General features: G+C 36.3%; 1 protein-coding gene across 9 annotated transcripts in view; it reads right to left on the bottom strand.

Moving 5' to 3' along the window:
• The window catches only part of ENTREP2 (endosomal transmembrane epsin interactor 2), a 186,242-nt gene that overhangs the window by 108,187 nt on the left and 63,623 nt on the right, over positions 1 to 14,432 (bottom strand). For 8 of the 9 annotated variants that reach the window (XM_068958934.1, XM_068958936.1, XM_068958940.1 and 5 more), the window contains exon 2: positions 4,108 to 4,164. The exons of the other annotated variant lie outside the window; for it this stretch is intronic. In XM_068958934.1, coding sequence (XP_068815035.1) covers positions 4,108 to 4,164 — 57 coding nt within the window. The remainder of the gene's footprint in view (positions 1 to 4,107; positions 4,165 to 14,432) is intronic. 9 annotated transcript variants of the gene reach the window in all.

Genomic DNA, 14,432 nt, shown 5'->3' with positions numbered 1-14,432 from the left:
GGATATGTTCTAATGTGCCAACACTGCCTGCATATCAGTGCTCATTCAAATTTGTCTTTTTCTGTATTTTAGCCAAAAATATGCCTTCTACCTTTCCCATGGGCATACATTAGCTTCACTGATTTGCTTCACTTTGGACTCCTTTTGGGCACATTTGTTTGTCATTTGTCTTGTCATCTTGCAACTTTCTGCGTGGTAGAAAGTTCCTCTGTGGTAAGTTAGGAAAAAACCCCAGAAATGAAGACAAAAATATCAAACAAGTAAAACAACAACAGACTCAACCTGACCTTTCTTTAGCAATAAAGAAATCTTTCTTACAAAAAGCGAAAGAAAAAAAAACTCAAAAGCTCTAGCACTACTGCCTTAGTTCATAATACTGAAAGACATACTTAACATTCAAATTACGCTTATTCTTAATAACCCAGCTCTGTATACTTCCAATTATATTCTTGTTTCTTGGGACTATATTAACTATGTTACAAACATTACATACGCATGCACACTTTTTCAAAGGTACCTGGTAATACATCCTTATTAACACAGTCAACTCACATTTTTAATAATATTGATTTGAATTTAATATTGCTTTGTGCTAACAGTTTAATTGCAACTCTGTTAACACACATACACAAAGTATGAATTACTTTTCATTAAGTGACTGCACGACTCTCCCAGCAGAACACATAATGTAGCTGAAAATTGTTTTGCAGGTAAAGAACAGCAGCTTCTAATTTGAAATGTGCTTTTTTTCCCCATCCAGATAACCAGTTAAAAAAAATTATTTGCAGTGTAATTTTATGCAAGGCAGCTAAGTGAAATGCAAGGATAAATACAGACCCACTTCTGTTCGTCCGGAACAACAGGGACAGACTAAGAAATCTTCTAAGCTCAGTATTTAATTCTAAATATATATTCATAATTATTAAATTATTAAAATAATGATACATTTTATGCATATCTATTAACCTAAATCATTCTGCAGCTTTGAGCATATCTACTAGACAACAATACACACTACTGTCAGCCATTTATGACTTCACACCATCCCCAAAGGCTTTGTTTAAGGTTGTTGCAAACAGATTATTATTTGCATTACTAACAGGACACCATTATCAAGAGTACTGTACTCAAGAATAAAGAGTGGGATTCCTATTTTGAACCACTTTAAAATTTCAATTCTGAGAACAAGCTACAAACAGAAAGAACTACTTTCTGGTCTTTCACTGTTTTATTAACAACAAAGAGCAAAATCAAATGTCTTCTGCTTTTGCTTGTAATATGAGAGTACCCTACAGAAATACTGTAACATGAAGGAGGAATTGATTTGAGAGGCTGAAACTGCCTTTGATAAAACAGAAATATGCAATTTTTCTTATTAATACTGTCATTCACTTCTGCTTTTGGTAGTGCCCTGACATCACAGGCCTTTAACGTGGCATTTTAAAAAGCTGTATCTTTATTTCCTACTAAAGTCATTTTTAGTTTGTTGACTTCAAATAAAATAGACTAATTTAATAACCAGTTTTTCCAAACTATTATTTTATTTTCCTAATAAAATAGAACTGTACTAAATTTCTCTATATCCTTAGTATTTTATAAGTCTTCCTCTTCTCGAAGTAACAAGGAGTCTCCTTATATGGCCTCACGGTGTTGCCCAAGAGAGTAGATACGAAGTGCTTCTCTTCCACCCATTACCTTCTCTCCGAAAGGTGAACAATATTGAAAAAAGGTTTGAACCTTGCATCTAGTATGTGTTTACTTAGATAATGGTTATCATCTTGACTTTAATGAGACCCTAAAGTAGTTTTTTAACGAATTTCTAATTAAATTAGGAATATAAACACTTTTATATTAATTATATTAACCTTTCACAGCTTTTTGCTGATCATATACTCTGGCATTATACTCTCTCTCACCTATATTCAAAAGTACTGTCAAAGTAAACACTTCTATAGATAAACCTTAACAATAAATAATATTTTGATGGGAACATGAATCGTGCTGCTATAGCATAGGAATTGTAAAAAGAAGAATTAAGGTAGAAAAGAACAAAGATAACGTCTAGCAGCAGTCTGTTTCAAGAAATACTCCTTTCAAAAGATCTAATGAAAAACAACATAACAGAGACACATACAGAGATAATGGTTCCAAGCTAATTCTGAACTCTGAAGACCGCGTACCTGTGGTCTGAGTGGAACTGCCAACTGAGAACTAAACCAAAACACTGGCAAAAATATTAGGAGGTCCTTATTCTCCTTTATTTGCAGTCCTAGACTGTAGTCAAAGAGGAAGGCAAGTTATAATGGAATCAGTTTTCAAAGAGATGGTACAAAATGCAGGGAAAAAGCCATTTAACTTTTAGGTTGAATGAAAATCCATGTTAGTATCCCAATATTACATCCAAATCATACTGACAGCTTTTCAATTTATAAATGCATACTACAAGCTTAAAAGGTATTCCTGAATTATGTACATTTAAGTGATAAGATGAAGATTTCAATCACATTCTACATTTACTCAGCTAATCAGGGTAATATTCCCATTGAGGTGTGGCTTATACATAGAAATGACTGTTAAAGTGAAATCCAAAAAGAAAAATCATATGTTGACCCAAAACATACAAAAAAATAATTGTTAACCCTTAGTATTAAATTGAGATTTGGGATTGAAAGTCTTTTATAGAAAAAAACTGTAGACATCAAGTTATAAAACTAAATCAGAAGCCATCACACTGAGTCCTGCATTAGCAGATTTCTGTTGCTCAAGTGCACGCTCAGTACTTTTGTGCATTCAGCTTCATATATTAATCATGCTTATGGCACACCAACTCTGCATATACAATAGGAAATAGGGTTTTGATATATTTCATTTTAAAAAATAATTTATATGTCTGACTATTTAATGAGAGAGCAGCAAATCAATGTTTGTATTTATTCAATAAAGGTAAAAGTCTCTTAATGAGTTAAATTAGTTAATTTAAATGAGCTAATACTTACCTACATCAAATTATTCAGTTCATTTCAATCAATGTTTGATTATGAAGCCATATAAGCAAGTGAAATACCTGAAGTGGCAATCAATTACAGGTCTATTAATTGCAGTATTAATTTGTCACCAAAGCACGTACTATTCCTGTTGCAAGTAAACCAAAACTTTACCACAGCTTATTTGTTCCAAGTGTTCCAATTCCTGTAACACGTATACATAAAAAACATGTAAAATGTCACAATATACAATAGAGGTCTAACTATCACTAACGGATTTTGGATTTTTAGCACTGTTTTGTATTCTAAAATCAAGTATGCCGAAGTTATTGGTTTTCTTGCTCTTAGCAAATAAAATCATTTTTCTAAATTAATCTCCACGTCCCATTAAGGGACAGGCTCCCTGTATCATTCTTTCCTCTGAGAGGATACCTGTACTTGAGGAGAAATCTACTTGACAAATTGAAGCATGATAAATAATTCTGCTCAGGCTACCGTCCACTTTAGGTTAAGGAAGGACTACTAAATGCTTCTCTAACATAACAGCGCTCAGGTCTCTCTGAATTATTTCCTATATCACACACAAAAAATTAATGTCATTCAATACAGGACAGATACAACCTATTCAAGCTGAATGCAGAAAATAAAGAATTCATCGATTTCATATGTTACCTGTACAACAAGATGACATATACATCTTCAGTAATAAATGTGATCTACCACTTAAGTGGAAATGCATTTCCAAAAACGGGAACATTTTACAGTCTTTTCTTTGTTTCTAATATTTTGGTAGCGCATACAGTATTACAATACTACACTAGCACATACACACACTGCAGAAGTATACAACTCAGTCCAGTTTACTACAGTTAGGAAGTCATCACCAACCAATAACATAATGGGAAGCTACAATCTATAGCTAGCCTTTGAAAGTCTTACTAAAAACAACAGTTTGCAACACTTTAAAATGGCAAGATACCTAAGTCAAAAGCTAGAAACTCAATTGACACAGGTCTATATAAAAATAAAACGACTAGGAGTTACTTGCACAGAATCTTTTGGTCACTACAGGTCATCGATTTAAAGTCTTCTTAACATAATTAAAGCAACATTGCGCACTCACCACAAGTGAAAGGGGCCTCTTCCACGAAACAACACCAATCAATCCTGACAACAGCACCTGTAATAAACAAATTGGAGTCACCAAAGAGACATGGGTTTTATACCAGTGCCATTTAAAAATAAAAATAAGAAAAACATGTTAAGATGAAGGACGATGCACAGTCATGCTGCGAGTTTCCAGAGCGCTGGAAACAAACGGCTAGAAGAGATGCTGTTTTCATTTTATTCTCAATATGAATTAAACACAGAAGTACTGTTGATCTGTTTTTAAAGCAAATTTCAGTCCAGTTGCCAGAGCTAACTGCGAGACCCAGTTCTGATCAGTTCAGAATAGGCCTTCAAACACATTCTCCCCAAGTCCCAAATATTATCAGTGCTAATGGAGAAAAATCTTTCAGGGTAAATTTTCTTGTGGTCTCTTAGCAACAGCAAAAATTAGCACTGAGAAACACACAAAAAGGGGAATCAAGATGGGACAATCACTAATTTCATCAGCACACAATCGTTCCTCAGGAATAGTGCAGCAATTCACAAACAGCACCTGAATTAACATTGTTTACGTGACACTGCTACAAAACGTTATGCAATTTCTCACAAAGACTTTTGTTTTCATGCAAGAACTATGCCCTAGAAAATGTTGTCTGAATCATTCAAGTGATTGATAGCTCTCAGGCAGCGGCCACACAAGCAGAAGGACTGGCTGTCTCACCATTACTTCTAATATCAGTAAAGGAACCCCCACCCCTCCTGTAGCGCACAGTCTAGTTCAGGAGGGTGTGCATAATTTAAAATCAAACTGAAAAATATCTATGATGCAAATATTTTAAAACTTTATCCCAGCAAAACTAAATATGGAAAAAAAAAATTTTGCTGATAAGAACTACAGTATTTGACCTTATTGAGGAGGGGGGGTGTATATTTATGAATGTATGTAAAACTTATGTTACATACTCATACACGAACCCCAAAGTTTTGAGTTCCAAGCTTCTACTGAAAAACTACTGTAACAAATGACAGCACAGTTTCTTAGATTTTCAGAACTTGCTTGTTCCATATTAACTTTCTTCAGTTTCTAACTAAAAACATGGCCTTCCACTCCAAGTCAAAAGCAAGCTGAATTCAGACCTTGATACATCCAAACTAATTTTAGGTACTTAAATGTAATATGTAAACTAGAGGTAAGACATCTTAAGCCTTATAAATAGTTAAACGCAGAGACAGGGATACGATGGGTGATATCAACCTTAGGGTAAGAAGAAAAGAGAGGAGAAAAACTTTCAGTAGAACATGTAATCAAAAAATTAATAAATCAAAATACAAATAAAATGCAGAGAAAACAACGCATGACAAATACATTTATTACATGATTCTGCAGGGTCTTTTTTTCACATCAGTTTGTATCAAGAACTTTTTGACTAATAGTAACTTTTACACTTAGCTAGCCTCATATATTTGTTAGGAGATGTTCCTGCAATTGCTTAGAATAAGCTCTGACGCTGCTTTTCTACTGCTTTTTACAGACAGTTGAAATTGATGAGAAGGAAGCCCGGAAGCTAATGAATTCCCTTTCCCATAAAGTTTGGTTGAAATGTAAGTGTTAGAAAGTCACCATTCCCATTCTGTGTCACGCCTTACTAGCAATCTTTTGGGCATAACAATAGCAGAGCACGATAATTTAAAATGCACCTATATCTCGCCATTGCAGAAGCAACGTACGCTGTGCTGGGAACCAGGCTGGAAACAGCCCATCTAACACTACAATAGTCGTAGTCTGGAGAAGGGCCAGAAATTTCTCTTCAATTAATCTCCTGCACCACAACATACAAAACAACATGACTGTCCCTCACATTGAATAGCGCAGAACAATTTATCAGGTTAATCCAGGCAGAAACTTTCATAACACAGGCAAAAAGACAACTATAACGTTATAAAGGACAATCAAAAACTGACATGTACTAACTCCAGTAATTTAATGAAGCATTGCGACCAGCCAAAAAACACTTATAAGGAGGACCGGCAGGGGCGATGCGCCCAGGAAGCTCGGGGAAGAATGTCAGGATTGACTTGACCACAGCTATTGCAAAGAAAGCTGAATTTATCTCAACACAAAGGGGAACAACGGGAGGCCTTTGTTTGAGGCTACATCAGCTGAGCAGATCAGGTGGTTGCCTAAATGTTTTTCGCTGAGTTAATCCAGAGAGTGTGACTGTGTCCCTGAGTTAGCCAGACCGGCAGGGGGTGAGGGGTGTATGCACAGCTCAGCCCAGCACAGAGGGTAAAACTGAACAACTAACAGGAAGAACTTTGATGAGAGCAACAGGCTTGAGCTGGTTCCAACCCATGTATTTTTTCCCAGAGACTGGGTACACCCAGTGTTGTGATGGTGAGCGTATCATAGAGACAGGTAACGGGAATCATGTTTGCATTGTGACTCTACTGGATACTGCAATTGCTATGTTCTGCTAAACTTGCATTGTGTGCGGTTTCAGTATATTGCTGCATCACTCTGCTAAATCAAAATCCCGTGTAACGCCAAATATTTTCACATAAGTAAATCTGATCATAAACACTACACCCTCCACATGTGGAATATCTAAGAGGACCTGGCCAGAGGCAATGGAAGCAGGAGCTGTCGATAGGTGGAGAAGCTGGAGGGCGGAGTGCCAATTGTAAGGCTCCACTAAGTTCAGTGTGGGGACGTTCGAGCCATCAAACGATGTATTTCACAGCTTAACAACATCCACAACTGCTGCCATTGTTGGAAACAACATTCAGGAAGACAGCATATTAGAAATGCATCTTTTGATAATTTCTTTAGCAGTCATGCCATTTAAAAATTTCAGATGAAGTTTCACAGTTAAACCTCAAGGGTAGTATTTAAGCCAAGTACAAATGCAATAGATGGAAAGCCATGAAAGCACACTCAAGAGTGAACTAAATCAGGACGTGGATACCAAAGGACAATGCAGATAATCCCTACAAACAAATGTGCATGGTCTTATACTATAGAAAACACTGTAGAATACAAAGTCATATACCAGCTACATACCTCTGGATGTTGGCCAAGGCTGAGAAATGCAGAGAATTCTTTTTCTGCAGTTAATTAAATTTGCTCACACAGCTGGGATAGCCTATTATTACTGTATGATAACTGTCTCTAGGTTGATAATCCTGTAATGTGGAACTGTACTTGTGAAGGTAAGTAAAATGACAGAGTTATAGCTGGCTTGACTTTAGGCTAGACCGCAACATGCTCTGAATTAAATAAATGGACTGGCTGAAATTGTGAGGTTATCAGGAGGAAAAAAAAAATCCCTTTAAGAAAAATAAGAAATTACCCTCCAAAACAAGGTATGTGTTGATATGTAAAATACTCACTCATAAACCAGGATTTCTCAGTCACCAAACCAAGTGTTCAGACTCAAAGTGTTCTAGCGAACTACCTATGAGTAGCAAATCTTTACTTTTATTTACTGTATAGCCTCCCTTCTGCAAGTCAAACGTCTCCTCCTCCCTGACATATTTGTGGCATTGTCCCTCCCTGAAGAAGCAAGAAGGGAGCTGATCCTTTGTTCAGCTGAACTGCAACTGTTTGACCTTAACAGAGGCCTTGCAGGATGAAGGATGTACATGTTTTGTTTTGTTTTGTTTTGTTTTAAAAGAAAGAAAGAAAAAAATAAAGAAAAGACAGGGTGGGGGAGGGAGGGAGAGAGAGAGATTGATTGATTGACTCCTGACACTCACCCTACTGGCTCCCCACCTAAAAGGTCACACGCTGTCTAGCCGGCTGACAAACTCTCAGTGTGCTCTGATGATACCCACTAAAACTCTTTAATATTGTCATTATAGCACTCAGTACACAAAGCTGTAATGCAGTTTTCCAAACCCCATTATTTCTGATTCCACTGTAGTTACCAAAGAGCTTCTTTGGCCTTGAGATGTGGTAACCTCCTGTGGCAAGAGCCTTCAACACTGTAAGCCACAATAAACATAACTATCTAACTAGGAAAAACATGCAGAAGATCAAAAACTAAAAACAAAAAAACTTTTGTTTGCTCTTTAGATTTTGCTTTATACAAATACAATGCCAATTTTAGATAAGGTCAATGAAAACACACTTTTATATACAAAAATATGAATTATCTGAAAAGAAGTATATAACTTTTGGTCCCAAGAGACCATACAATGATTGCTCATAATATCCAATACTTAAATCAGTGGAAACAGTACACGAAAGATTCATTTGGTTTCACCAAATTAAGGATCATGAAGCACAGGCACAAAGGAAGTGAGTTATTTTTTACATAATTAATTAAAATATCAGCATTTCCAAACCACTATAGCTGAGCCTTGTGACACATGTCTCAATGTTTTTCGAAAATCATTACATCAAATGTATGTTTTGTAGAGGATTTTTCTTTCTTTAAGATTAAAAAAAAAAGTGAACTGGAGTTTGACAGTTTTAATAACTTCTCTATTATACTCTGGCAATGTAATTTGACTTCAGAGCCTGTAACGCATTTACCTAAAACCGTGGACCTAACTTCAGCCTGCAGAATTGCAATGGAAGTGCCCCAGCACATTCAAGATACTCAAAGTAAATCAAAGCTACTAATTCGGTGTTCAATAAACTCAGATTTGCCAGCTTCCTTAAGCAGAATTCCTACAGCTGTATGTTCCTGCCGACTGCAACAACAGTGGTAATTCACAGAGAGAAAAGTAAACAGAATACATCAGTGCTGACTTTTGCTGTATTAGAAATGCAATAACATTAGGTATGAATGCCCTTCAACATGCATATGAAATCTCCATCATCATTAATGAGAGCTGTGCTCATGCATGGAGAAGACTCATTTACCTTGACACATACACGCTCAGGCAAGATGAAAATGGAAGAGAAAATTACTTTCCAGTACAGGGCCTGCAAACAAGGGATTTTTTAAAAGCTCTTGACAGTGACTTTTTTTAGAATTCTCAGCCCTCTGCATCCCATCAAGTTGCTAGAAATTCACATAACTCTGAGTTAAGAGTATGGGACAGATCAGATGATGCAGTCTCTTGATACATCCTAAACCATCTGCTTTCTAATTCTCCATCTTCAAACAACCATTCTACATAACGCATTCTCTAGTATCCTTCCTTTAAACTTTTCTGACCTATAAAAAAATGCATTTTCATATAAACACCAATTTAAACCACATTAAATGTAGTGAAACACTATCAAAGTACTCTAATGTATAGAAATGGAAAACTAATAATGTTGCACTATGAAATTAATTTGTTTAGTAAACAAATTATCTCTTTTTTTTTTTCCCTCCTACTACAACTTGGGATCTTGCAATGCTTTTCTAGTCTTACATAGAGCTTATGAACTACAGGAAGCCTCAAACTTTTATTGTCTATGCTCATTTGTAGTTTCTTATTCAGGCTGATACGCTCTATGTCAAGCCTTCTGCTTCTTTTCTGCAAATTTAAGAGTTCCTCACTTTTCAACTTTAAACACGAGACCAATGCTCCAGTTGATGCATTCACTTACCGTTAAAGTAAGCATACAGGTTGTTTACATTATTGCAGCCAACTCCCTTTTCTTAGCCACCTTCTAAGGTACTAAGCATAGCAAATAATCCAAATAGTGGTTACTCTTAGCTCACTCGTAATCTGAATAAACAGAATCAATAGCATAGCGCACTGTATACATCTGCTTTTCCTTCCAATCAAAACATGACAGTGTGCATATACTGAAACAAACTATTTTTAGAAAAAAGGTGAAAATTATAATGTGTACTTTACAGGGCTTAACTGTCCTACTAAGTGTATTGATCATTCCTGCAGGGGGGGAAAAGCCAATCCCCAAATGTATAAATGAGCTCTAGTAACAAGTTAAAAATCAAATGGACACTCGTATCCTTAAATCATCTGCAGTATCTTGACAGGTTAGGTATTCAGAGGTTAGGCAAGTAAATAAATGGTGCCCATGTAACTGATAAAGCAACCCCAACTGCTTAATTTTGGAGTGCAACAGATGCACTCATACCACCAACAAATGCATTCAAAGCGGTTCAAAGTGATTTAGAAAAAGCCAAGGTAACAATATACCCAAGTAACTGAAGGCACAAATACATAAGCAGGGCTTAGCAGTTTTGAAAGGCACAAGGGTCCATTAAGGCATAGAGAAAGCAACAGCTGAGGAGTCTAACGAAACTCCACCTGTGTCCATACAAGCAGAAAGAAAGGAGTCAAGGGTTCTGGACCTGATCTATTCAGGTTTTTCAGCATTTTTACTCAGTTGTTAGAGAGACAGTCATAAAACAGAAGGTCTAAGGATTACTTTTGATCATCCATCATTCTTCAGATTCTTGGAGACCTGATACAAATCTTTCCTCCTGTACTTCTGAGATGAGGAAACATCCTAACTCATGGTCACATTCCCAGAGGCATTCTTAGAAGCATGATGAATTTTGTGAAATGGTGATTAGCTTAACAAATGGTACTTATCAAAGGGCCTGGAAATTTGTTACATTTACCCAAGAATGTAAAACACAGATAACCAAAGATAATGCAAACTCATGATGTGGTAAGAGATATGTGAAATAGGGATGTGTATAACAAAAGCCTAAACAGTTTATGTAGCAATACATAATCAGAATTTGTTTCCTTTCCTGTTACTGCTGGTGAAAAGCATTTCAAAAAATGTCTGTCTGTGATTAGGTTTAAAAGGGTCACAGCTATCGAACTCCTGTCACATTCATTTGGGATTGAGGCTACAACAACGGTGGCACAAAATAAACACAGGGGAGAGAAGAAACAGTCAGTCATTAATGACATTCAAATATGCACCAAATTTACATCAGAAACCACAGCTGAACGCTCTCAGTAGCTAATTTCACCGCTTCTAAAACCTGGGGGCACAGGAACAAGTCAAAGGAGCCAGTATGTGAATCCACAGGCGCAGACTTGTGAACTGGGAGCACCTCACCATTCACAGAGCAGTCCTGAGGATGTGAGGCCTCAGCACTGGTGTGACAGGGAAACAACTGATAAACCACTTGTCCCCTCCAACACCAAGCACCAGTACCTGGCCTGATTTTTTTTACCTTAATGAGAACTCATTAGGATAACCAAATTTGGGAATTAAAAGGTGCTTCACTAGTCAAAAACAGATCCAGGCTAAACACAAAAAGCTTTCCTCAAGAAGATTAGGCTGCTTTGGGGGATATGATTGGGACTTGTCAATCTGCTGACAGCTTTAGGAAACCAGGCGGTAAGTGAATTGAGAAACTGCTAACATGGAAAGGGAGACAATGTTGCCTGTCATGTGTGGTATCTGAAGTATTCAGGGAAACAGCGCATACTCTTCTGAAATTTGTTTTTTGGAAAAAATTTGGAAGCCTATGTAACTTGGGATAGACAGCCTTGCAAAGGCAGAAAACATCTTGTTGGCCAGAGAAAAACGTATATGTTTAAATCACAGAGTTCCAGTTTCCTTATGTGACTGACCAACAAGCCTCTACAATGGAAGCAAACTTACACTTGCATTGTGTGCGATTTCAGTATATTGCTATGTCACTCAAAATCCTATGTAATATCAAATATATTCAAATAAACAAATTTGATATTAAACATGACACCCTCCACTTGTGGAATATCTAAAAGAACCGAGTCAGAGACTATTCGACACTGACACCTTACAAAGCATAGCTGGGAAGGGCTCAGAGACAGGCTTCCATTACAGAGGCTGGGGAACAGAGCAGATGCTCATACAGATTACTGTAGGGGACTTTTTTTTAAAGAAGAGGGCACTAGACAGTAATGGCCTGGACCAGATTTTGAACTGGGAAGAACTGTCACTAAAAAAGGTAGGAATTAGGGAAGAAGGAATGGTGGTCTAGTGTATGTGTCATACTGCATAATTTCCAGATTAATGAAGCCAATAAAATCGTAGCCTAATTACACTGCAACCCTACCACCTTATATTGTGCTACTAAGTCAGAAAAAATGTGAGAGTCCAAATAGCAGAAGGAAAAGATACTGCCAATATAGCAATAATTTCCTTTCACACCAAACACAGAGGCTATCCAAGACTATTTAGGACCAACAAATTATGCGTTTCACTCTGGTGAGAGTAATTTGTACTTTATCGACTTCAGTAAATCTTATGGATTTTTACAGTATATTAAAATCAATAAAGTTTATTAAAATCAATACCACAAAACCAAACCTAGTCAGCTGGTTATTTAACCCTTTGGGTGACATGGTGAAACAGTCTGACTAGGTTACCACTGCAAATAATAACTTCTGTTAAAAAGAATCAAGAAGGAATCTCCTATTAAGAAATTAAATTGTAATTACTACCTTCAGCACCCAGGCAGAATCCAAGCCTAGATTTCCATATCCTGAGTAAAAAACAAGCAGATATCAGAAATATTCCTCAAATGGCAATAGGAGTTTCTAGCATAATTGATATATATATTTTAAGATTAAAAATTAAATAGTACAATATTTATTTGAGGTCTTCATTACTGAACCCATATTTAAAACTTGAAAGTTACAGGCATAAGAGCATAGTGCTCACAAACTGATTACTTACCAGGGGCAAAACATCTAAAGATACATTTGCAGTCTAAAGATACATTTGCAGATACAGGAGGCACAGATCGCTGCAATGTTTAATTTTGTCAACTCAAACGTTCTTGAAACAGTGAAAATGAAATCCACCTGAACAACTAGAAAGTCTTGAACTATCTTTGGGTCTAGGTGTACCTCAGACAGAGAGACGGACTAAACAACCAACTTGAAATTTCTTCAAGTATGACCTTTCTGTGCAATCTACAAGAGCCCTTATAATAGGTAGATAGCTATTTATTTAACAAAACACAAGGATATAATATCGTGGTTTTAATGTCACAAATATCACACACTCAGAGGCTTCTAAAGGATATACTTATTAGTATCAGAATATGAAACCTTCTTATAATATTATTCCCAGCACCATCTACAATCCATCAGTGGAAAATGATAGTAAGTGAAACATGGGCCACAGAAGAAAGAACAGTGAGAGCATGGGAATTAGCTAAAAGGGGAATTTTCTTACTAAAATAATCTACTAGAAATATTACTCTCCATTCCAATTCCTGAAAAAATAGCCAGGGTTAAAGAATTTCTTGTTTTTTTTTTTTTTTTGGGGGGGGTGAAGGGAAACATATAAATATCAGAAGAAAAAGAGTAATTTTTTTTTAAATATTTCTGTACACATGTACACACACACACACACATATATACATATTTTATATACACACACACAAAAGATTTGAAGGCACAAATACAGAACAGCAGCACAATTCAGAATGATCTTTCAAAAAAAGTCATCCCAAATGGATCTGGTTAAAATATACCATGCCACCATATTTTCATAATACTGCAAAAATCAGTCACAGGCTAAATTTTTTTTAAAGCAGTTAATATAACTATTTCTTTGCAGATACAGGAAATGTCACTTCAACAAGCAATTATCACTAGAATCCAGGTGCTACTCTGTTGTTTAAAGACCCTATCACAGTGAGCACAAAGGGCACAAGTAGCACCAGACTCCCTATCCACAAGCAAAAGATCTGTATGCCACGAGATAAACACTAGTCAAACAACAGCAAACAAAAAAGCAACAACTTCAACATGGTTTTGAGCATGGTTTTTCTAAAGAAACTCAATATGTCCCAGACTAACAAACACTGCATCATAGCTTAGCCTTTCTCATTTACCCACTGTGAACCTAAAACTAATCTAATTCTAAGTGCCATGGAAACGAGCAGAAAGACAACGTCCCTTGGTGCCCCACATGAGCAGGACAGTAAAATTACCCAGACATTGCCACAGCTAAGAGACCATATTAAGAATACACAATTTTGATCTATTTTAAGCTCCAGATTTTCTGTATTTTTGTTTTTTGTTTTCCTGTGACGTATGGTCCATATGATCAGAAATCATCTGTTTGTTTCATATTGGCCGTTTATTTATGGAAGTGACCAACAATTATTGTAAAATAACAGTACAGCCTCTAGATATTTTTCCCTGGACAAACAAATGAAAACAAGGATTGGTGGAACAAAAATGTTATTTTGAAGTACATTTTCCAATTGGGAGCAACAATAACAAAAATCCTACCTTCTGTATTTGTTACTTTTCGACGTGGTTCAGATCTCCTACGCTCAACTTTACTACAATATACAGACTGTATTAAAAAGCAACGGACAAGGATTTAGATAAGATATTAAGTACAGAGCTGCTTTGCCAATGACTCATAATACAGTCTTAATTCTAACCTAATTTTGA

Source organism: Struthio camelus, chromosome 12 (assembly GCF_040807025.1).
Source record: "Struthio camelus isolate bStrCam1 chromosome 12, bStrCam1.hap1, whole genome shotgun sequence".
Classification (NCBI taxonomy): domain Eukaryota; kingdom Metazoa; phylum Chordata; class Aves; order Struthioniformes; family Struthionidae; genus Struthio; species Struthio camelus.
The sequence above is the reverse complement of the archived record's forward strand: the minus strand, read 5'-3'. Positions and strand labels throughout refer to the sequence as shown.